This window comes from Gekko japonicus, unplaced genomic scaffold (assembly GCF_001447785.1).
Source record: "Gekko japonicus isolate JY-2015 unplaced genomic scaffold, Gekko_japonicus_V1.1 scaffold150, whole genome shotgun sequence".
Lineage (NCBI taxonomy): Eukaryota > Metazoa > Chordata > Lepidosauria > Squamata > Gekkonidae > Gekko > Gekko japonicus.
In genome coordinates, this window is record NW_015160839.1 from 230,051 (window position 1) to 255,512 (window position 25,462).

The following is a 25,462-nucleotide window of genomic DNA, read 5'->3' on the forward strand; positions in this document are numbered from 1 at the left end:
GGGGGGGGGGGCTGGCAGCCCTAAGCTGAGACCTGACTCACATGCATATTTGAATGAGGTGGGAATAAAATGGTAAAACACTGTGGGGGTAGAAAGGACTGCACCCCTTCAGACTGTGGGTGGAGGATAAGGGGATCTCCCATTTTTGGAATGCTCCCATATGTGAAAAGGCTTCTTGCAAACAGAAAGCCGTCACAGAATGCAAAAACGGCAGCAAGAGCTTCCTCCCTGCTCTTTTAGTTTTCTGTTTTGAATGTTCCCTTGCTTCCCAAAACTCCACTACAAGCAAATTCCTTTAACGATTGTTTTTATCCTTGTAGTACAGGTTAAAAGTGACTATAGCCCATGTATTGTTCTTCTATAATTACCGCAAAGGAGAGGTGAAATAATTGGTCTGCTTTTGGCTATTGTATCATGCTGTTCTGTAGAAGATCTGGCTTTTTTTTTTTTTTTTTTTTCTGGGTTTTTTTTTTTTTTTTTTGGCAAGGGACAATTTATATGTTACTGAAAGTGTGTGTGTGTGTTTAAACATAGCCATTAGGAGTAGATCCTGGATGGTAAAGGAATTTTGTTGACAAAACATATACAAATGCTATAAGCTATTTGTTTTAATGACAGTATTGCATTATTGAAATAGGTCAGTTGACCAATGTAGTAAAGAGAATGAAAAGCTGGAATCCATCACCTGCATTCTGAAGTGATACACTCCATTCTACCAGTTTAATATTCTAACACCTCATTCCCTGACAGGTGTAAACCAAACCTGAGGCTCCACTTCTCACTCACACAGGATGAAAAGTCCCACCACTCTAGTTTGATGGGGAGAACTGGGCAATGTAGACAACCAAAGACCCCATATCTGTTTCCATAGCATAGGTTATCTTATTGGCAAAGATTTCCCGCACAGAATTCCCCTCTCGAGAAGTTAGAATTTTAATGCACATTCCATAACCTTATATCAGTTCTACCAAATGGCTGGGTCACAGGCAACAGACCATTTTTAGCCTATTTTACACACACAGCTAAGAATACAAGTGCAGATATAAACAAATCTTTCACAGATACACAAAGGGACAAGAAGAAGATTAATGCTCTTACAGCTTTGTGGCCATGTTGTACAAGGTTTATCTAAACAGCAAAGAAGATGTTAAACAGGAAAGAAGCAGCACATGCATCTTCACTAATGGTCTTCTTACCTATCATTGGCTGAATGTTGTTCTCCATTACAATAATAAACTGATGATAGATACGAATGGCCAAGTCACTAAGCACCTGCCTGTATTCCGACAGATCAAAATGCTTCAGGTTGTTCTTATTCTGTTGTGGGCTATTGTATTTCATGAATTCCTGGAAGTCAGTATTGTATACTTATAAATGTGAGGCTTCGAATACCATAAATAAATTTAAGGCTTTAAACTATTACACACTTAACTAGATTAGTACCGATGCACATGTATACTCAGAACAACAGAGGGGATTTTAGAAGGTGAGGTCACAACAAGTATTTGCATGTGTATTTTCTACTTAACACTATCAGAATATCAGTGCACTACGAAGGCAGCCTAACATACTTTCAATGGAAAACATTCAATTTATTATGCAAAGCATTATCTTGAATCTCAAGATCTGATGGCTTCAATCCTGCCTAGAAGTTCCATGGGCACAAGACTGTATGTGGGATTTCTGCCAAGCTCCTGAAATGCTGATTCAGTGGGATGGGGAATAGCATGGAGGGAGAATTGATAGTTTCTTGCAGGGGGGGGGGGGTTTGTTGCAAAAATCATCCCCCCCAATGACTGTGATTATTTTAGACAAGGTCCAAGCTGATGCATTTCCTACTGTCGGCCCATCTGGATAGGGTTCTCAATACGTATGATTTAAAGACCACTGTGCCATTCAGCTCTTTTATACGGGAATATTAAACGAGTCTTACCTCTTCCCCACTGTATTGTTTCAGACAATTAAGGAAGTGGCATGTGTTTGAGAGCCAGAAGGACATCATCTCAAAATCTTCAACATGTTCCTAAATCATGAGACAACATGTCTAAGTTATATTTTGTTTATGCATACAAATTATTTAGAACACAGCTAAATATGCAATTGCAAATGAAGGGTATCGTTACATGTTCTGTTAGGGCAGATGTAATGTCTGAAGCGTCCTGAGAAAAAAGTTCTCCTAGAGGTTCTAGGAAAGTGTTCTGTCCTAATCTGGACAGCCCGGGCTAGCCCGATTTAATCAGATCTCGGAAGCTAAGCAGGGTCAGCCCTGGTCAGTATTTGGATGGGAGACCTCCAAGGAATACCAGAGTCACTGTGCAAAGGCAGGCAATGGCAAACCACCTCTGAATGTCCCTAGACTTGAAAACCCCACCGGGTCGCCGTAAATTGGTTGTGACTTGACAGTGAAAGAAAAAGAGAGAGAGAGGAGATTCCCCAAGACATAAAATGCAGGAGGAGTGATCATCCAATTGAGCCATCTTGGCACCACACTCTGGACATTGTCCCACTGTGGGCTCCTCTGCGGCCTCCGAGGCCGCGGCGGCGGGACTGGTGCAACCCACGCCGGACACACGGCGTGCCTCAGAGGACGAGGTGCACCACGGCATGGGTTCCTGGGACGCCAAGAACCACAACAACGCCAGAGACCACCCCGGCACTGGGGAAGCCGAGGACGGGCGCCTGGAATCCCCATGGCTGCCACCCCCGTTCCCCCCGAGAGATTGGGAGCCCCAGAGAAGAGTGTTGGGGAAGGAGACGGGGATGTCACCAGAGAGGAAGCCCGAAACCGGCCTGTGCCATCAGTGGGAGATGCGAGGCAGGTGCACTCAGTCTCAGCTGGAGAAGCGTGACTTTACCAGAGAACGGAAGGAGGAGACGCCGCGGCAGCTGGCGTCCACTCTCGCGGCTTCACCGGAAGTGACTGCGCCCACACACATCCCGGCTCAGGAGGGGAATCACAGGGAAACCCAGGGGGGAGGGACCAGGGTGATGCCCCATAGAGAAAGCGGCTGAGGTGATTGGCATGCTGAAGGAGCAATGACATCACTAGAGGAGAAAGGGGAGGTGTCACAGGGCCGGGGAAGGAGGATAAAAGGAGGGAAGCAGACGAGAGTCGGGGAGGATGTCGGTGGCGACTGGCTTGGGTGCTCAGAGAGACAGGTTGGATCGGCTGTTGACCCCGAGGAAGAAGGCTCTGGTAGTGACGGAACTCCAGGCTTCTTCCACATCTGAGACCCTCGCTTCTCTCCTGACTCCTCTGCAAGCACGGCTAGTGTTCCTCCAGGGCCTGGGGCCACCCCGGGGCCCGACAGACATTTCTTGAAGAAGGCCATGGCAGAATAAAGGCAGTAAAAAGGCAGCCTGAGGTAAGACAATTTTCCCCTCATGCTCAAGAGAGCTCGCTGAAAGCCCGTCCTCTCTTTGTGGTGGCGAAAAGAGAACTGAGGGGAGAGTGCTGGCTCCTCCCATATCATGTGACTTTTGGGCTGGAAGAGCACTGTGCTATGGGAGGCCTAGCACGCTTGGGATACTAGAAATTTCTTTTGAGCTCCCTAGCTCCTCCCAGTAGTTGGCCTACTACATCACAGTTCCATGTGGGACTGCACAGAAGCCACGAAAATGAAAAATGGGCCTGCACCCAGCAATGTGCCAGCAGAACCAAAGGAGGGAAATGCCAGATGACTGGTTGATTATCATACAAACCATAAACCAGTCACCTATCACCTGGCAGACTCCTTTGTCTCTGTCTCTGAGGCCTTTGGGGAAAAGATCCTGGGGAAAATGCTCTAGTAAAGGATGGATTTTGTTTGCAGGCTGTTGGCTAGTGATTTGCTGTTCCACAGACAGAATTCTTTTCACCATCCCCAGGCCGGCTGATCTCCTGCCATGGGCCAGGGTAGGTGATTCTGCATTTACCACCAATTCCTGTTCTTCTTCCTGTGCTCGTCACATGGGATAAGCCTCAGTGTTCACATGCTCTGAAACTCCAGTTGGCCATGGCCTTTCAGTGTGTTGTACTGAATGCATGTTTAAATGCTTTAGCTGTGAAAAATTAATGAGCAGTAGGCTTGGAAAAGATAAAAGGACATACTTCTTCACCCAAAGAGTAATTAACACATGGTGGTGGCTACAAGCATGGACAGCTTCAAGAGGGGACTGGATACACATATGGAGCAGAGGTCCATCAGCAGCTATTGGCCACAAGGTATTGACGGAACACTCTGTCTGGGGCAGTGATGCTCTGTACTCTAGGTGCTTGGGGGCAACAGTGGGAGGGCTCGTGGAGTTGTGGCCTGGCTGGTGGACCTCCTGATGGCACCTGGGATTTGGCGCTGTGTGACACAGAGTGTTAGACTGGATGGACCACTGGCCTGATCCATCATGGCTTCTCTTATGTTCTTAACAGAATCCTCTCCTAACAGTCATGCAACCTAAGGGGGGCTAATGCAGCTCACACGGTTATTATTAATTCATTTATATCCTGCCTTTCTCCCCAGTGGGGACCCAAAGCGGCTTACGTCATTCTCCTCTCCTCCACTTTATCCCCCCAATAACCCTGTGAGGCAGGTTTTGCTGAGAGAACGTAAGCGGCCCAAGGTCACCCAGCAAGCTTCCATGGCACAAGCAGGGATTCAAACTTGGGTCTCCCAGATACTAGTCTGACACTCTTAACCACTACACCACATTGGCTCAGATGATCTTTTCTGAACAGCTGATCAGTTTGATGACCACTTTTGGAAAAGGGCTCTGTCTGCACTGCCTCAGCAACTGGATTAGGGAGAAGAGTTGCACGTGCAGCACTGATTTGTGTGAGTGGTTTCAGATGGGAGAGAACTGTTTTCACGCCCATATGATCCTCAGCTGGACTGGGGCAAATGGGTATGTGCGGGAAAGGAATGTGTGCAACCATTTTACCCAATGATCAATAGACAGTACTTGCAGTACTTTTTCTTCTGGAGTGGACACTGGAGTTCTCTTCACAGAGGAAATCTCTGAGATTTGAAGCCATCTCCAGTGCTTCAATGGGGGAGGGTTAAGCAAATTTGGAACTTACTAGGAGTTTTCATTTGATAATGTATGACTTTATTTTGGTTTTATGCTTTTCAGTTTTTAAGACTGCTTTTATCTACTCTGGCATACATACAGAAGGGACTCAAACTTCTTACATAAAAGCTTAATAAATACCATTTTTTTACTTTGCTCTGTCCCAAATGATATTAATGATTTAAACATTGTTTCAATACAGCACTTATAAAAGTAATAACCTCCAAATGAAATACCAACTACCCAACTCAGACTTAGTGGCAAAGCAATACCAACAGTACTAGGAAGGTTTTAGTGGCATTGGGTTAAGGGAGAAATGTCAGGCTGGGGAAGAATGCATTTGAGGCAGGAATTCAGGTTATATGAACAGCCAGGAAGGCCATGCATTAATTTTCCAAGTGTTGGCTATGAAATGTGCTCAGCTTTAATAGTTTCTTCTAGCTTTACAGCTTCATATGCAAAACTCCTAATTCAGCTGTGTTGTAAACCCAGGATTAAAAGATCCATCTGATTTGTAATGTTTAGTAGTCATGGGATAATTTCTAGAATTTCTTCATTCAGAAAGCCAATATATGTGAGAATACAAAGAACTTGTATGCCCTTTCTTTTGCTGCAGCTTGCTGCTCGATAATAGATGGAATATTCTGCAAGTAAGAGGAGTTTCCACAACTTTGCATGGGACAAAGTCACAGAACTAGCCCTAAGATACAAGGCTGAAACAGACTACTGCTTTATTGTAAGACCTGAACTTCCAATCAAGCAGTAGCACTCTTAATTGTTTGGTGTAGTGGTTAGGAGTGCAGACTCTAATCTGGGAGAACCAAGTTTGATTCCCCACTCCTCCATATGCGGCTGCTGGTGTGACCTTGGGTCAGTCATAAATGCTTTCAGGGCAGTTCTCTCAAGGGCAGTTCTCGAGAGAGACAGGGTGTCTGTTGTGGGGAGGGGAAGGGAAAGGAGATTGAAAGCCACTCTGAGACTCCTTTGGGTAGTGAAGGGTGGGGTATAAATCCAATCTCCTCCTCCTCTTGCTATAACACTGTCCAACAGCCCCTTTAATATTCTGATTGTATCAATCATATCAATATCAGTCACACACTCTCAGGCTACCCTACCTCACAGGACTGTTGTAAATGTATAATTTACATGTATAAATAAATGTATAAATAAAACAGAATGCCTGTAAACATATAGAGGTCTTTCTCAAAGAAAATGGCCTTTTAGTTTCTATCATGGTGGGACCCAGGTTCTTTGACAGAGCGATTGGTGGGATGTAAGATACAAGAGGTTGAGAACCACTGTCGTAGATGGCAGAGGTATAAAGCAGATGGGGGGAAAGCCTTCAATAATGTGCGATGCTGGGGGGGGGGAATTCAGGCAGTGATTCTTGGCACTGAAAATAGGAATGCTGTGAGCATTGTCCCTGTGTTCAGCTGTGAAATGCATGAAAGAAAGCCAAAAGTAAACAAAACATCCCTACCTTAATTACTTGTTTGATACCATTGATTGCCATATTCATGAAGGATTTCAGCATTCCATCATCATTCAGATAATCTGCATATCTCACACACATGAAAAGGATATGAGCTGGGAGCCCCGGTATCATATTTACTACCACTCCACGGGGTTTCAGATCTGCATGAATCCAAGAATCAAAGGGTATTTATTATTTATTGAACACAAAAGTAATCTTGACGCCTAGTGAGCTTTTAAGGAAACGCAGTATAGTTTGTGGTTCCAGTGGTTCAGAGAAAGAAAGGAGGCATGCAGATGTTATGGTGTTACAGATGCAAGAAAATAATACATGGGGAAGGAGGGGGGTGATAGATGGATGGGATCACCACAGTGGCAAGGATGGAGGCAAAAGAATGCAGAACAGACCCAATGCATTCTTTCTATCCTATTTCAGGGTCTTTGAACAGGCAACACCATCTTGGGGGTGGTTTGGGATGACCGTTCATGCACAAAATTATTTCAATGTAATGAAGAGGAAAAGTGGCATCAGGTTAATTTGGCATAAGTTCTGCCAGTGCTTCAGAGAGAGTAACTTACAGAATCTGCAGATCTGAGAAGGAAAAGGAAGGTCAGGACAGTGAAGCATTCCAAGTTTTTTATCTTCAGGAGTGCTTCCATAAATCATGGAAATTGAGGGAAAGAAAGAGACATGAGTTGCATTTTCACATCTCTTCCGAAGCAATCAGTTTTAGACAAAGATACTCTAGTCTTGTGAAGAACAAAGCTGGAAATGACAGACAGGAGATATGTGGGGGGAAACCATTAAAACCGATCACAACCCCACAACTTGCATGGACTATTTTGGTCTTTCTTATGATTTATACTTAGCTGAAATGCAAAGTGTTACTGAAGTACCGAGAATCAGATTCTGAACTATTTTTGCTTCATCTTCCTTTTGGTACTGCAACATTCCAATGTACTCCTTTTGAATAGTTGGGATGGGCACTTCATTGTCTGTGAAACAAGGGAAAACATACTTTGCCTTAGAAAGTTTTTTTAAAAATCTCAAATTGTGGCATGGCATCTTACAGAACTTCTACACCAAGTGCAATAACCATGGCCCGCTAAGCTTTGGAACAAAAGCCATCAGTTCCACTGTGGCATCTTAAAGGCATTTTGGTCACCACAAAGGGTCTGTTGCAGATAAAACACTGGATTCCTACACTGTATAATTTGCAAATAAGTAGCCAGCCTCCAGTACGTTGCCCTCTCTCCTCTGAAGTTAACGCTAACCTCAGTTTAATGTAACGTCTAGGCACATGTTAACTATGGTTCTTCTGTAAACCAGAAACCACAACTATGACTTAAAAGTGGTTTATAAACCTTAGTTATTATGGAACTTAGGGTTAACTATGCTAGGCACTGTTTTATTTATTTATTTACTTTCTTTATTGTCCACCTTTCTTACTGAGACTCAAGGTGGATTACACAGTGTAAATCAATGCAATCAATAGGATGTGGCTTCTAATAAGCAATGTAATTGGCCTTGGATTACAAACATTTTAAACACAGCAAAAAAGTAGCAGACGTCACACAATGCAGAAAATGGCGTTACCTGACTAGAAGACAATGTGGTGAGAGCAGGACAATATGTACAGCCAACAGATAATGCATTACTGTGGACAGAGGGTCTAGTCTGCAATCTCATTTTTTGTAAAAAGCATCTTCCTGAACCATTCTGATGTGATATAGTCCTATTGCCTTTACAGGAAGGACCTCGTGAACAATTCTGGTTTACATAGTTTGTGGAAGGACAGAAGGTTGGGAGCCTTCCTGACCTCCTCATGCAGGCCATTCCACAAGGAGGAGGAGGAGGAGGAGGAGAAGAAGAGGAGGAGGAGGTTGGATTTATACCCTGCCTTTCACTCGGAGTCTCCTTCCCTTCCCCTCCCCACAACAGACACCCTGTGAGGTAGGTGGGGCTGAGAGAGCTCTTTCAAGAACTGCTCTTTCAAGGACAGCTCTGACAGAACTATGGCTTGCCCAAGGTCATCCAGCAGCTGCAAGTGGAGGAGTGGGGAATCAAACCCGGTTCTCCCAGATTATAGTCCGCGCTCGTAACCACTACACCAAACTGGCTCTCAAGGGAGCCACCTTGTGAAATGCAAAACCACATTTTGTGCCCACAAATGGAGGGAGGGGAGAATGTCGTCTAGAGAGAAAAAGAGGGAGGGGAAGGAAACATGCGTTGCTGATAGAGTTGCCAGCTGTGGGTTGGGAAATTCCTGGAGATTTGGGAGTAGAGCCTGAGGAGAAAGGGGTCTGAAGCGGAGAGGGACCTCAGCAGGGCCTCCTGCCACAGAGTCCACCCTCCAAAGCAGCCATTTTCTCCAGAGGAACTGATCTCTGTAGTCTGGAGATTAGTTGAAATTCCAGGAGATCTTTAGGGTAATGACCCTAGTTGCCGAGGATGGGTCCCAATTAGCACATCCTACTTTGCAAAAGAGCCAGCATTAGGGTTGCACTGAACGAATGGTTTACAAACGTACTTGGATAAATTATGAGGGACTGTGGTCTATACTGCTGAGTATAACTTACTGTAAGTAGGATCCTATTATCTAATATTTGCCCGTGTCGTATTAATACTTTTGCAGTGCTTCAGTTCCTTCTGCTTGGTTCCAGACTTCTACAATCGTAAAGTATTGTTAGTTGAACGTTTCCATTTTGTTGACTGTACTAATTCACTATGCGAAGGAAGGAAGGAAGGAAGGAAGGAGGTAAGTCTGCGATGGTGGATAGTGTTCTTTGTTCTGACTGAATTCCAACAGCCAAACAACCTAGCTGGATGAACTTGCCCCCGAGAATCCCTGTAATTATGTACACATTGGTTTGACTTTCCACTTGATTTCCATTGTGGTCCACCACACCCAACTGTTTTAAAGCAAACTGTGTACTGGGGAAAAAACACCAACGCTCTCACCTTTTTCTACACACTTTCTGAGGGTCCTGATCTGATCCTGAAGTTTCTTTATCAGCCTGTCCTTCTTATCCAGCTCTTCCTCTAAATCCTGCAACATTCAGTAAAGATTTAACCAACAAAGGATGTGGACAGAAAAGGCTTTGCGCGTTACAGGACTTTGTCCTCCTTCTATGATGTCACCTAAGTCAATTCCTAGGTGAGGAGTAAAAATTTTGGTTTATTGCTGGCCAAAATAGATGCCTCAGGGAAATGACCTTGTTACTTACACTTGAGACAGAAAAATTGAGATTTGGAGCAATGCTGCAACTGAATGCTTCCTGGCAAACACTGCTATGAGGCATTAAGAGGATCCTTTGTGGTCTGATTGTGTAGTTTTAACTGACTGTGTACTGTATTTTGCTCAAACTCCTTGCCCTTCACTGTTCTATTAATAAACCAGGTTGGATACAGATCTGCTGAAATGTACGCCCAACTTGTGCATTTTATCCTCAATAATATAAAATCAGAATCCTGCAAAGATAGGTGTCGTCACCTTGTCCCCTTTCCACTCCAGAATCACTACTGTAGTATGAATGGGAATATAAAGATTTTCATATATAGGTTTTTCCTTCTTGATTGTTCATATTCATATTTCTCTGGTTTTTATAGATTTATTCTTTAAGTAATATTTTATTAGGGTGTTAGAAAGGCCTGTTATATAGAAGGCTTTCCTCTTGTAGGTCTGATATTGTTAGCAGACAACATAATAGGTACAATGTTCATGATTCAGTCTTTTGTAACCAATTATGCTGTTTGAATATTGTTTTCTTGATGATGTCAGTCCATGTATAAAATATCATGTATTTCCTGAATATGTTCAGAATATGCTCAAGAAGAAGATGAAGAAGAAAAAGAAGAAAGTTGTCAATTTTTGGTTAACTATTTGGTCTAATTGTTTTCCTATTAATTGAGGCATTTTTCCTGATTAGGCTGAGAAGAAAGCAGTCAGTTTTGATGGGTCCTTTGGCCTAACTGTTTTCCATATTTCATTACAATAAAATACAAGAACTTCCTCCTCATTTGACTTAATTTTTGACACAGAATCTAATATGTACAACACTACTGGTCTGCAAAGGAAAACATACAGATATCTGAATCTGCATTTACAAAACTGATTCTTCAACTAAGCTTCTCAAGTGACTGGTTGGGGCAGCACAACGGGGGTGGCTGACGCATGCATTTCAGAGGACTCAGCGTGCTCTCAGGGTTCACTGGCCTGGGAGATGACAGGTTCCAGCTCCTGAACTCATATCGCTGTTGGCCAGGTCGAAGCTGAGCTCCTGTGGTGAGAACCAGGGTGGCATCAGGTTCCAGCTCCTGAACTCATATCGCTATTGGCCAGGTCGAAGCAGAGTTCCTGTGCTGAGAACCAGGATGGCGTAGTGGTTAAGAGTGCTGGGTTAGGATCTAGGAGGCACAGGTTCAAATCCTGACTCTGCTATGGAATGTTGCTGGGAGAATGTAGGCCAGTTTAAGTCTAGCCTACCTCACCGGGGTTGTTGTGAGGATTAAAATGGGGGAGAGGAGAACAATGTAAGCTGCTTTTGGGTCCCCACTAAGGAGAAAGGCAGGGTATAAATGAAGTACAAGAAGAAGAAGAGGAGGAAGAATCAGATTTATACCCCACCCGTCACTCGGAGTCTCAGAGCAGTTTACAATCTCCTTCCTTTCCCCCACCACAGACCCTCTGTGAGGTAGGTGGGGCTGAGAGAGCTCTGAGAGAACTGTGACCGACCCAAGGTCACCCAGCTGGCTGCATGTGGAGAAGTGGGGAATCAAATCTGGTTCTCCAGATTAGAGTCCGCCGCTCTTAAACACTACACCAAACTGGCTCACAGGGGCTCAGCTTAGACCTGGGCAGCAGCAAGTGGGAGGAGGTAACAGGTGTACCATGCTTGGGGTGACAAATTACCTTGAACCAGTCCTGTCCATATACTAGCTGTTATATTCTTCTACAGAAGAAACAGTAGCTTCTGGTGGGGTGACATGAGAGGTCAGGACTATATTCTTTCTTCCCTAATACCATTATGGCACCAATCCAAATCCACACACACACTTGGATGCTATTAGGTAAAATCTGCTATGTTTATTTAGTCTTTAGCAATATTTAAATAAATGATTACCAAGAGCGTTTCCACTCCTCACCGTGTTTTCCATGATAAGATAGGCTTCATCCTGCCACATTTTGCTCTTGGCTTCCTGCTCCGTTTCATGCCGCTTCTCCGTGCGATCCTTTGTCATTAGGAAGTCTTCATCTGTGAATATCAGCTTCTGTTTCTCCTTTGTGTATATTTCATTTTGCACTTGTAGTACTCTAAGAAAAGCAGAAACGTTTATAATTTTTCCGTGCATAAAGTGAAACTACTGTCATAAAACAATCCACATTTTCACACTGTCTTTCTGTTCACCCTTAGCATATCAGACAGACATATGTGGTAATCCCTTATCGAACTGCCAACATATATCCATTTCAGACCTCTGTTCCCTTTGAGGCAAAAGACTGTAGACAGATGATCTGCTTACTTTCTCCGTGTTCCTTCTTCATCCAAGTTATGATGTAACCGATCAGCCATTTCTTCCATTTTATCTTGAATAATAAGGAGAAGTGAAGAAGTGAGCAGTGACTTATGAAAGCTCATAAAGTAAAGCTAAAGGTTCCCTTACTCGAAAGCCAGTCGAGTCCGACTCTAGGGTTGCGGTGCTCATCTCCGTTTCAAAGCCGAAGAGCCAGCGCTGTCCGAAGACGTTTCCGTGGTCATGTGGCCGGCATGACTAAACACCAAGGCGCACGGAACACTGTTACCTTCCCACCAAAGTGGTACCTATTTATCTACTGGCAATTTCTTGCTTTCGAACTGCTAGGTTGGCAGGAGCTGGAACTAGAGATGGGAGCTCACTCTGTCATGCGGCACCTGGGTCTCGAACTGCTGAACTACTGACCTTCCACAGCCTGCAGTTCAGCGTCTTAACCACTTGAGCCACCACAGCTCCTGGCATGAAAGCTCATACCCTGCCACAAATCTTGTTAGTCTTTAAGGTGCTACTGGACTTTTGCTCTTTTCTACTAACAAAGAGAATAGTTTTACTAGACTTCAAAAACGCCTCTGAAGCTGCCTCATACTGAAACAGACCACTGGCACAACAAGGTCAGTATTGCCTACTCAGACTGGCAGCAGCTGTCCAGGGTGTCAGGCAGAGGTCTTTCACATCACCTGCTGCTGGGTCTGTTTAACTGGAGATGTTGGGGACTGAACCTGGGACCTTCTGCATGCAAAACAGAGGCTCTTCCACTAGGCCATAGCCCCTCCCAAATGACTTACAGTGGGTACCTATAAAAACATTAGCAGTATCCATGTTCTCATCATTACAAAGATTTATAATATAGACAAGCCACCTAGAAGTTGTCCTTCATGAGAATGAATTCGCTCCATATTATGGGCAGAGAATACATGTCCTCAAGTTTTCATTAGTCCATACGAGAATAAACAGGTTCAATCACAATGATATAAACCAAAGCTTTATGTCTGAATATAAGAAATGTGTCATAAACTAAGTCACACTGAATTGTCCATCTATACTCTCTACTCAGACTGTTTCTCCATGGTCTGAAGAAGAGAAGGGTATCCCCCAACACTGCTACCTGAGATCCTGGGGATTGAAATTAGAGATGCCAGGGACTGAAATTGTCTGTGCGCAAAGGAGGTTCCTCTGCCACTGAGCCACAGACCTTTCACACTTACTTTAGTTGTAGGTCACAGGAATTTACACCATGCATTGAACATATAAAATGCACAATATATGTATGTATACAGCAGAGGAAAGGAAGAGAAAGACAATAAATGAAAACATATATATACCTTACAATACTTTAACATCTTTTGTTGTAACGGTTTATTTTTCCTTTTGCCCATTTCATCTTATTCCAATAGCAGTCAACACAGGAGGCCCCATTCTCTTAAGGATCCTAGAACCTTTATTCTCTCTCTCAAAAGATAACCTCTAAAAGCATCATATGCCTTTCCAAATGGTAACGTGCCACAGTTTATGGAGGTTCTGGTTCGACAATGTAGGATGTCTGTAGGCTGTGCTCTGCTTAGAGGCTGCCAATTTTAACCTTATTCTTTTCCTTTTTTTGTCCCCCCCCTTTCTTTTGCATTTATCCTCCTTATTTTCTTTTTATCTCTAGTAAGTCGCTTCTATCACCTCTTTGTAGCTTCAATCTGTTAAATATTGTAACTGCATAAAGAGGATTTGGGAAGAGAAGAGTTAAGAGTATTATCTCTTACTTAGGTACACTTCGTGGTTGGCCCCACCCCTCTCAGTTAGATGTTGAGCCTCTCTGGCCCTTGCTTGCCTTCTGTTTTTCATCTTATATAGGACTCTTCTTCTTCTTCTTCTCCTCTCTCTTACCTGGGCTGGCACTGCAGCAAGTTAACCTTTTTGTAGTTAATCTGCTCTCAATAAGTTAAATGTACCTATATGAATGTGTCATGTAAGATGTGATCCTATTTTTGTAAGTAAAATTTCTTTCTCTTGTTACCATTGGAGTCAGATCATCTTTGTAATTTGTTTGAACAGCATCTTCCCTTAACTGGAAAACAAGGAAAATTGGGGATACTATGTAAAGCTTTTGTGCTTCCAAGGCAATCAGGTTTTTTTTTTTACATTGTTTGAACAGCATCTTCCCTTAACTGGAAAACAAGGAGGATTGGGGATACTATGTAAAACTTTTGTGCTTCCAAGGCAATCAGGTTTTTTTTTTTAAGATTTAACCCAATATAGTGTTTCTCCCTCTCCTCCCTTGGATATCTACTCGAGCAAAAGTATGGATGAGGGAGTGGCGAGAAAACTCCAGAGGCTTGTTAGAGCTCTTGAGGCTTTCCAGTGTTTATTTTAAAGTTTTGAGATACCTGAACATTTATTTATTTATTTGATTTGGGGGGAGGTTATACTATTGTTTTTCTTTCTTTTTTAATATATATATATATATATTATGTTTATATATATTATATATATATATTAATTTTTATTTTATTTTAATCTTTCGATTTATTAATCGCTCTATCCTTGCAGAGCTGCTGGCTCTGAGCGATTTACAGTTACTCATGTATTCACAATGATAGGGGTAAGGGAGGACAACATATATCTTTAAATCGCACACATTTCGCAGCCGACGGGGAGTTTATCCAGCTGTAAGCTTCAGATGTGTTCCAACAGCATTCTCCCTCGGCGTGGCTTGATGTCGTCAGCTTTCTCAGTTGCAGCGCAACACTGCCACCGCCTGGCCGGAATGGCCCATTACAGGCCATGATGCCGAATAGGTCTCTCTAGGCTTTTGAGCTCACGCGCTGGACCTTCCGTTCGTCGGCTAACACCTCCCCCACTGGGGGGTTTAGTGTGCCCACCCTCTCTAAGGAGTGGTACCCATTTTATCTACTCGCCGAAGCTTTCGAACCGCTGGGTGGGCAGCGAGCTGGGGACAAGGCTTGGTAGCTCACACCAGCGCGGGGCTAGAACTGACAGCAGTCCTGTTCCTATTTTATAAACAGTTACTGTTTTAGTTATGGGGTGGTGGTTTGCCCATATAAAGGTTTTTAGTAAATTTACTACGGGAGTAGGCAGGCAGTTTGAAGTAGCACATTCTGCTACAATGCAACCTACAGCCTCCCAGTGTTTCTGTGAACAGTAAATGTATATCAGTGTGGCTATTAAACTGGGCTCTCCCAATGGCTGGTTGTTTTAAAATTCACCCCCCCACACACTATTTAAGCTTGTAGTTTATTCTTAAGCCTTTCAAATTTTATATGAGAGTCACTTTGGTGTAGTGATTAAGTGTGCAGACTCTAATCTGGGACAATCGAGTTTGATTCCCCACTCCCCCAGTTGCAAGCTGCTGGATTACCTTGGGCAAGCCATAGTTCTGTCAGAGCTGTTCTTGAAAGAGCAGTTCTTGAGAGAGCTCTCTCAGCCTCACCTACCTCACAGGGTGTCTGTTGTGGGGAAGGGAAGGGAAAGCTGCTCTGAGACTTCAAGTGAAGGGTGGGGTATAAATCCAATCTCTTTTTCTTCTTCATTCATATATATAAACAGTTACTGTTTATATAGTTACTGTTTATATAGCTTGCCTATTTTATAGCACCTACCACCATTTTATTATTTTAAATTTATAATTTTGACTATTTAAGCAATTTTTTAATTTCTTTTATTGATTTTACTGATTTTTATTGATTATATATTATCACAGGTATTCAGAAATGGGTAGAAAAAGGGGTTGTCCTTTCAATTCTAATAATTTTCCTACTACAAAACAAAGTAAGTTACTTTTTTAACTTTTAAAGTCAAAACCTCTAATAGATTTCATACTTTACAGGATGATCAGTCAGAAAATGATATTACTGAGGGATGAGGACCCTGTATGCAGGAGAAGCCTATTTCAGATTTTATTTCCAGTATTGACCTGGTTTTGTCAGTGAAATTTTAATTTCTCTAACAACAACAACAACATAGGCTCTTTGCAAAGGTCTTCTATTAAAAATCCACCTTTTCCTTTTTCTACTATGATCCCTGATATATGTACAATTTCTCCGTCTATTCTTCCTTTTAGGGGGGAAGGGTGATTTCTTGGCATAACGAATGACATCTAAAAGAACACCTAGGGTACCTGTTGAACTACCAACCAAAGAAAGTTGATATTAAACATTTTGAAAAAAATGTCAGGCTCCCCTAGGGAAATCACTTGACTCTTTCTTTCTATACCTCTAGCATTCCATCTCAAATTCTGGCTAATCAAAACTGCTTTATTTTCATTGGATAATCCCACAGAAGTGTTACTGTTAATCCAATTGTAACTCCACTTGTTCCTTTTGGGGAAATTTCTATCCAGAAGGTAGCAAAGAAAAGAAGTTTAACTCGCCCCAAAAGAGTGGCATTTACTAATGACAGACTCTTGACTGAATTCTCACCAACCAAGAAAGACAATGCTAATTGTGATGGCTCCAATCTAACAGATGAAGTTAAAACCCTTCCTGCTTTGAGATCCTTCTTGAAGGATGCCCAGCTAGTGGAAGCAAAACTTGTTCAATCATTTTTGCTCCCTACCTTATGAGGAACAAGGCAATATAATCACTTGATTTCAGAAACTACAGGCTGGGACATTGTCAGCCATTCAGTCAAAGAAAGTAAGCTTTAACTTCAGCTGCCATACATAAGCCTCTTGACAGAACTAAGAACTACGTAATTTCCACCTAGCCCCACTGGTGGAATCACACACACCCCCGGCTTGAAAGCAGCCACGAGACCCTAGCCCAGGGGTGACAAACATAAGGCCCGGGGGCCGGAACTGGCCCTTCTAGGGCTCTTGTGAGGCACGCGAGCAACTGATGCAAGGGAGGGACTGCTGGGGGGAGTGGGCAGAGCCACTCCATTGTTGGCTTCAGCACGGCGGAACAACCTCGTCTGCATTAGTCAAGCATCGTGGGAGCATCTGCCCAGTGCTGCACAGCTGCCTCTCCAGTCCGCCTATGTGGGTTTTCCTCTGCACCCCCTTCCCAGCCTATGGGGCCTTGCAGTGAGAGTACACCAGCTTGGAGCTTACTGGCTGTTGTTCTTTATACAGTTTATCTGGCATTATATCTCATGACACATGTGGCCTGGCCCGACAAAGTGACATTTATGTCAGATCCAGCCCTCGTAATAAATGAGTTGGACACCTCTGCCCCAGCCCATTAGGAGAGAAAATCCTTACCCCTCTTGAACAAAAAAATCATAATTAATGTGAGGAATACCACCCATTTTGCAATATCAGATTCCACTGCAGCAAGGAACTGACTGGGCGGGACTCACAGGATACATATGTTAAGCTGGAATGTGTGTTAATGCTATAAGCAGGTTTTTTGTAATAAGGGGAGAAAATACATGCCTGGAGCCGTGCAAGCATTTAAATCGAAAGTGTTTCCCCTTATTCTTTATGGCTCAGCTATTTGAATTACAGCTATCTCAGATAATATCGATCAACCCCATGCTCAATTTTTAAGAAAACTGCTGAATCTACCATGCTAGGTCTCAAATGTTGTACAACAGGAAGAATTTGGTCAAATGTCTCTGGAAGCAAGAGCATGGCTTTATGCCTTTTATCTGAGATTAAAAGTGGTTTTTGCTGAGGATGGCTTATTAGCTGCCTTGAAATGGGATGGTAATGTGCCAGGGTATAATTCTAGCATCATCTATGTACTTAATTCATTCCTTTTATAGGTAGGTCAATATTGTGCACTGTACTGTTCCCCCCAGGCAGAACCTTTTGTTCTTTCCTTTATTTAACAGGAGGGACAAACTCCATTCCTCTGCTTACAGTTGCCAGATGTCCAATACGATAACTGTGGTATTCACAACTAGATAAGAAGCACCCTTGGGTCTGTCTAGCCTTGCTGAAATAACTGCCCACTTCTTTCACCTTAAGAAAGCAGCTCATTGTAAAACACCACAAACCACCTCAAAGTTCTTCTGTGTGATGATTATGGTTGCATCTCTGCAACTCATCTTTGCAAGGCAAATTGTCATTTGTTGATTTCTGATTTAAGGCAGCTGTTAAAGGCCCAGTGCCTCCATCTACAAAACCATGTGGCAGTGCGAAAGTAGAGCAAGGTTAGATTACTGCATCCCTTGTAGTTCAGGGTATCACTTTGGGGGTGATTTAATGGATGGGGTTTTCTTTAAGCTCAGAAACTAACTAGCTGGAGTCAGGAAGGAACTTTTTCTCTCAGCAGTTTGGCTAAGGGATCCTGGGTTTTGTTTACCTGCTTGAGCTGTGTAGAGACTTGCCCTCTGCAGCTTAAAGAAAACTCCATCCATTAAATCACCGCCAAAGCGATACCGGTTCCAGATTTTGGGAAGCCCTGGGTAGGGAGTTCCTAGGCCCCCCTCCTCTGCCCAGGTCCTGCGCACACCTTCATTCCCTTCCACCCTTCCTCATGTCTCCCACCTTCCTGCGTGTCCTTCCCCTGCTGCTTGTGAGGTCTCCTACCACCCGTGCTCACAACCACCTGCTCCTCCCACATCCATTTTCTTGGTGGCACTGGGAAGTGCACGGAACACCCCCCCCCCCCATTAATGCAAAAAATAACAGGCCTGTCTCTTTCTTGCAGGTGTTATTAATTAAGAGCTTCGGCCTGCCTGGCACCTTATCAGTTCAAGGTCAGAGGAATTAGCTTCCCATGAGAACGAGTTCCTAGAGTTGGGAAGGGGGAGATCAGGAGCGATGATGTAAGATTCTGGAGAATTCTCCTAAAGGTGTGCTAGGATTGGATGTTGCCATCACCTGATTTGAGGGATCAGAAACTATAGTTGTGATATCTCCCCAGGGGCCAGGGTTCCACTCTGAGACTTCATGAGTACAGGTCTGGGTCTGTGCTTGGCAAATCACTGAAATCGTAGCCAACACTAATTTGAGGCCTGCTTCGGATGTAAGTTTTGCACCACCTGACCAACCTTTTGGAAGTGTTAGGTAGTTGAAAGCTAGCTTTGTTGTTTGGTGTAGTGGTTAAGTGTGCGGACTCTAATCTGGGAGAACCAGGTTTGATTCCCCACTCCTCCACTTGCACCTGCTGATGTGACCTTGGGTCAGTCACAAGCTCTGACACAACTGTCCTTGAAAAAAAAGAGCAGTTTGTGTCAGAGCTCTCTCAGCCCCACCCACCTCCCAGGGTGTCTGTTGTGGGGAGGGGAAGGGAAAGGAGTTTGTAAGCCGCTCTGAGACTCCTTTGGGTAGTGAAGGGCGGGGTATAAATCCAATCTTTTCTTCTTTTGTGTTCTGTATGCCCTTTGATAATCTGTTGGCTACAATCTTGATAACTTGTCTATTCTTTCAATAAATTATATACATCTTTAAAAAAAGCCCATCAGTCTGGTTACTTGTGTGCTCTTGCCCTGGGAATTCATGGGGTCAGCCTGTGCAGTTCCTTGACAAGCTGGGACCATGGGTGGTAGAGTCCTTAGCGAGTGACTAGGAGGGGGATCAGAGGCAATGGGCCCTCCTAGAAATGCCGGCCCTGGCTGTCTGCAAGTGCCTCTGTGTGGTGTACCTGTCCACCTTTCTGCTCTGCTTGTAGTCTGGATTATGAACACTACTTTGAATATGTGAGGCAGAGATGCAGTAGAAATAGATTTTCCCCTTAGGACAGGAAGCCAGACCTGCTCTCCCCCTAGCCCACCCTGGTTCTATGACTGTATGACTCCAATACTTAAGATAAACTAGAACTGGCTACTCCGACCTAAGGAATACAAACACTTCTTTAAAATGCATCCTGTTGGAAGTTCCAAATCAGAAGGGTCAGACAAACACATTCAGAGCTTTCAAAAGTACACAAGTGGTTTGGGAAATCCATATCCAGCCCAGACTTTCTCTCTAGTTGAGTGGGTCTGGGTATCAAAATCATATTTAGCTTAGCACCAGAAAACTCCAACTATTGCTCCACACAGACACAGAACCCTTTACTGTGGAAGCACAGAGACCACAAAGGAGGACAGCCAAATGTCTAAAGATTTAAAAAATGTATTGCGGCATAAGCCATTTTCATCCTATGATGTGGGCTTTAAACCCACAAACACACATCTCAGAATAAATTGTTAGTCTTTGTGGTGTTGTGTGACTCTGCTGGCTCTGTACTTGATCCGTTTCCTACTGCCCTGCTTTTTTCCTGCCCCTTTCATCCAGCAGAACTGTGGCAATGCTGTTAAACCTGGGATAGTTTTAGGAGAAGCTTTGGCTTCCCCTTTTTAAAAATTTATTGGGATTTTTACCCTCCCCTACCCTGCAAGTGGGCTCAGGGTGGATTACAACATCATATGACAATACAACAATCCCATAAAAACATTTGCATCATTAAAATACAAGTTTGACTAAAATAAAAGTTTAACTTTAAATAGCAGCTCGGCCGTTAATTTCAGTCCTGATGTACGCTGTGCTCATGCTAGGACAGGGCGGTGGACCACTTGGTGGAATAATCAATTGCTCCTGGTGGCAATTGGTCTGAATAGCGCCATGGGGCACTTAAAGCAGGGGAGGACGATGTTATTTGATGTCTGCCACCTCAATCAAAGGCCTGGCAGAACAGCTTCGTTTTACAGGCCCTGCGGAATTGCAACAAATCCCACAGGGCCCTGATCTCAATCGACAGCATGTTCCACCAGGCCGGTGCCAAGGCTCAAAAGGCCCTGTCCCTGGTTGAGGCAAGGCAGATGTCTTTTGGGCCAAGGACTACCTTCCATTAACTGGTCTCCACCTTCTATATTGTCTCTTGCAGACTTTCAAACACATGTTGAAGAAGGGGCAATGTGTAATATAGACAATTCACCAATGTTCCCTCTAAGCTTTGGAGTCTTGTGAGCAAAAATTCTACTTTGTGAGCTACTGGCATTAAAGTTGTGAGCGAGTGATTTCACTACTGCATAAATTAGTTTGCTCTGGAGCCCTCCTTCCTGAGCTGAGGCAAAAATGTGTGAGCTGGAGGCTAAAAACCTGTGAGGTAGCTCACACTAACTCAGCTTAGAGGGAACACTGCAATTCACATGTTAATTCTTTAGTTATGTGGGGTAGACATGCAGTGAATTAAATAAACAGATATACAGCATGCATTATTAAACGTATGAAGGTGCTTTGTGAATCACACTTCTGGTACATCTAGGGAGCATTCTCAAGCAGGTCTACCCAAAATTAATCCCCATTTTATTCCGTAGGGCTTACTCCCAGGGCAGAGTTCTTAGGATCACAGTCCTAATCTAGTCATGACCACTATGACTGGCAACAGCTCTCCCAAGTCTCATGCAGACCCTTCCCAGTTTATTTATTTCATGTATCTCAGAGCTGGAAGTAAACATCGAGGTCATTCAGCCCATTATAGTTATAATGCCCCTGACAAATAGTTATTCAATTGATGCTTAAAAACCTCCGACGACAAGTTCTTCTGCTTCAAGAGGCTTTTGGTATGAGAGGCCAAAATTACTTGTTATTTTTAGATTACCTCTATTCTTTGCAGCTTCTTCTTGAAGACGGTTTTCGAGATCCTTCTTGTGCTTCTGAAGTTCAGATATCCGCTGCTTGAGATCTGGGATCATCTTCATACAAGGGTAGAAATATTCAAACAACAATGACATTCTGGAGGTCATGGCAGAAATGTAAATAGCCAGGATGGCAGGAAATTGCAGCTAACTACCCTGGACCTTTGTAGGAAAGGTAGAGTAAAAAAGATTCAAATCTATCAATAAACAAAATTTGGTGTGATCATGGATCCGTATTGACAAACACTGCACAGACCCAAGACTATATTATGTTACTCTGAGATACAAAATAAAATTTGAAAAGAAATATTTCATTTACATGAAGTAGACTTGCAACATGATGCAGTGAAACATAATACAGGCCCCGGTCACACGGGCAGGAAACTGCGGGGGGGAAGCGTGGCAGTTTGCCCCGGGGCAAACTAACGCGTGGTAAAGAGATCAGACCTCCCGTTGAGGTACCGTGGAGGTTCCGTGGGAAGGGAGAGGTGCTGATCGCAAGACAATCCCGCGCGCAAAAAAGAAGCGCGCGGTGCGGCAAACTGGATGTGGTTTTTTTGTGTACACCACGACTGCGCATGCTCCGTTGGGTGCTTGTGCGCATCCATGGAGACGTGGGGGAAAAAACCCTTTTTTGGAAGGGGACATTGGCGGGCGCCGGATGCCTCCGGAAACGCCTGACCTTGCCCCGCAGTTTCTGGAAACTAGTACCTCCGAGGTACTAGTTTTTTGCTGCGTGTTTTTGGCGGGAAGCCTCAGTTGAGCCACGGAAGTGCTACGCTTCCCAGATGTGCCGGTGAGATCGCGCCCGGAAACTCCACCTGTCTTCCGTCGCTCTAGCGTGGCTAATGCTCCGTGTGACCGCAGCCACAGAATGGTTTTTGCATCAATTCTATGTGTCAGGAACTGCAGGATTCTACAACCAATCAAGGTTATTGTCTTCTCCCTTTTGCTCAAAACTAATTTGGTGGAATAGGGAAATCTGTATCCCTTGGTTCACAGGAACTTACTTATGTCCTGTCCTAATTGTCCTCTTGCTATCTTCCCCAGAAGTTCTAGAACCAGAAATACACGTCAGGTTACCTGGCAGTATTTCTGAACAACTAACGAATTCCTTAGCTGTTGCCAGCATGTACACAGCTCTCTGCTGTATTCAAAGGCTTGTTTTGTTCTTGTTCCTCCCAAGCTTTTCCTCTGCCTTCTCTCCTAACTACCTTCTCTCCTAAATTCTCGCTGCTTTGGGATTAGGACAATGCGGTTTGTGCTGTGATTCAAAGTACATACTTGGAGTTCCTTTTTGTCTTCCTTCTATTTGCCTTGATCCCTGTCCCCAAGAGGCTGATGCTGCAAGGATCTACTTCTAGTCTCATTGTGACAAAATTCAGCACAAATGGCACTGCATCCTGCAGAATGTGTGTCTGTACATACTGTGTGCTCAACTGACAGACCTGATTCTGAGCCGTAACTTTGGATTAATGGCCATTCATTGTGTGAAGGCACCCCCTGTTGGACAAATGGAATATCTGAATTGCTCGGACCCAGAGAGAATTAAAATTCAATACAAGTAGGTCTCAAATATGGAAACTCCTCTAACTTAAATGTTATAGGACGACTCTTCTCATCTCTGGCCCCCGCTTGCTCCTTTTGGGATCTTTTGTTTATGTATACTGACCAGCTGGAACTGCTAGTTAACACATTGTAGATGAATTCCATATAAAATACAGATGTCCATCAGCAGCTGGCTTTACTTGTGACCTGTTACTCAGAAGCAATTTACTTTGGTGTTTCTTTTCTGTTTCAACAGATTGATAAAATTTTGCAATTTCCCCCCCATCATTGCCGATCACTTTTTCAACAACTTTCTCTACGTGGGTCAGCAATGCACACATACACAGAGCTGCAAAGAGTGACACATCTAGTGACATATCAGTGCCTTCTGACATAATACCTTTTCTAGGAAGCATCCTTAAGCAACATGCCTTTTTTTCTTGCTTTATGTTGTCTTATTCATTGTGAAACTTTGGGTAACGCAGACTAGTGGAAGAGTTTAAAGTACAGGGCTACTTTAATATAGGGGCTAAGGCCAACTCCTTGTAAGGCTGTACAAGAAAATAAGATGTGCTGAACTCAATGAGACAGTTCTGAAGCAAGTCCCAGGTATTTCTAAGTTCCGCAATATTTGGTCCTCACCATGTTTTCCGAGGTCAGTCTGGCAACTTGCAGTCGAATGCTGTCATTTATATCGTTCTCCTCCCTGAACAGCTTCTGCAAATGGCTTATTTCTTGACTGAGATGTTCCACTTTAGAGTTGAGACCATCTATTTCCCTCTCATAGTTCTCCTTCTGAGACTGGAAGTGGTTTTCCAATACTCTGTTAAAAGAACAGACACACAAGGAAGTAAAAGAACAGTATAAAATCATTTACTGTTGCAAGAGGAATCCGGAGAGCACATTAATAAGAGCTTGCAGTATTGATTCACTCCTGTTTTCTGCAACAAAGCAATAATTAACATATTATCATAACAAATAATATGTGTAATAATATGTTAATCTGATGTGTTTCATTATTCCAATGGTGGACCTCGAACCAAAGCCATTAGCAAGTGATGGATAATAAAGCTAACCTTGTGGCTTTTTTAAGGCCTTCGTAAGCAAACCAAAGTTCTCCATCTTCGTTTAAATGTTGCAAATCTTCAGTAGACAATCTAGTACAAAAAGCAAAACGAGAAAAGACTATGGAAGAAAAATCTTAAATAATGTACAATTTGTAATTTTAAAAAATCAGCAATTTCCCAGAATGTACCTGTACCTGCTCCTCACATCTGCAAAATCATAACTATCAAGAATTTGCCTTGTGACATCTGCCATCTTTTCTGGAAATTAAAAAAAATAAAATAAAATTAGTAATAAATTTTTACTTTGGCAGCACAATCATATAGACCATATTTTTTTATTTCACTGGGAATTCTCATTTTGGTCATAAATAATGTTCAGTTTGATGCTTGCATGTGACTCAGAATCAGACAATATGCTTGCTGGGCAGACCTCCCATCCTAGCTATACTATGAAAAATGATCATCAAAAAGACAAGAGGTTCACAAAAGACACCCAGTGTGGACCCACTTCACAATCCCAAGAATTGCAGAATAGTTCTGTTAAGTCCTTCAGAAGCATCAACTGTTTCTAAATTTTTATCCAGAAAAGAAAGATAGGCTTTGTATTACATGCAGGAAAATGTGAACTTGTAAGAGAGCTGAAATACTGCATGTTACTGACTAGTAAACATGTTTATTTGAACAACTGGAAGAATGTATCAATATGTATCTTTACCATTTGGATGAGAAATGATTTCAAAATGTACCTCTCATTTCACGCTTCTGGGACTGCAGTTGTTTCTCCACATCCATTTTCTGAGTCTGAATAAGTTCAATTTCTTTTTGCAATTCAGGTATTGTCTGAAGCAGTCAGAAACGGGTTACATGAAACACAGTCCAATGAAATAAAGTGAATGACCAAAAAAAAAGGCAGAAACACACAGTCTAAAGTACGTTTCCCTGAAAGAATGTCACACGGAAGTCAATGTTATTTAAGAACTAAGAATATAAGAAAAGTCCTGCTGGATCAGACCAGTGGTCCATCTAGTCCAGCATCCTGTCTCAAACAGTGGCCAACCAGTTCCTTTAGAGGGCCAACAACAGAGCACAGAGGCCGAGACCTTCCCCTGATGCTGCCTCCTAGCACTGGGATTCAGAGGCAGGCTGACTGCCTCTAAATGTGGAGGTTTGCTTTTGTCACCATGGCTGATAGCCACTGACAGACCTCTCCTGACAGACTCCCATGAAGGAGAGGGTCTGTCCATGTGGCACCGAAGAGGTGGAATCAGTTGAGCCTGTT

At 43.3% G+C, this 25,462-nt stretch overlaps 1 protein-coding gene across 1 annotated transcript in view; it reads right to left on the reverse strand.

The window, feature by feature from the left end:
• The window catches only part of MYO5C (myosin VC), an 81,521-nt gene that overhangs the window by 6,882 nt on the left and 49,177 nt on the right, over positions 1-25,462 (reverse strand). Inside the window, 12 exon segments of the mRNA XM_015418804.1 lie at positions 1,197-1,347; positions 1,934-2,023; positions 6,524-6,678; positions 7,414-7,512; positions 9,479-9,566; positions 11,663-11,831; positions 12,041-12,104; positions 21,532-21,625; positions 23,759-23,939; positions 24,193-24,273; positions 24,378-24,441; positions 24,930-25,023. Of these exon segments, the coding sequence (XP_015274290.1) occupies positions 1,197-1,347; positions 1,934-2,023; positions 6,524-6,678; positions 7,414-7,512; positions 9,479-9,566; positions 11,663-11,831; positions 12,041-12,104; positions 21,532-21,625; positions 23,759-23,939; positions 24,193-24,273; positions 24,378-24,441; positions 24,930-25,023 (1,330 nt within the window).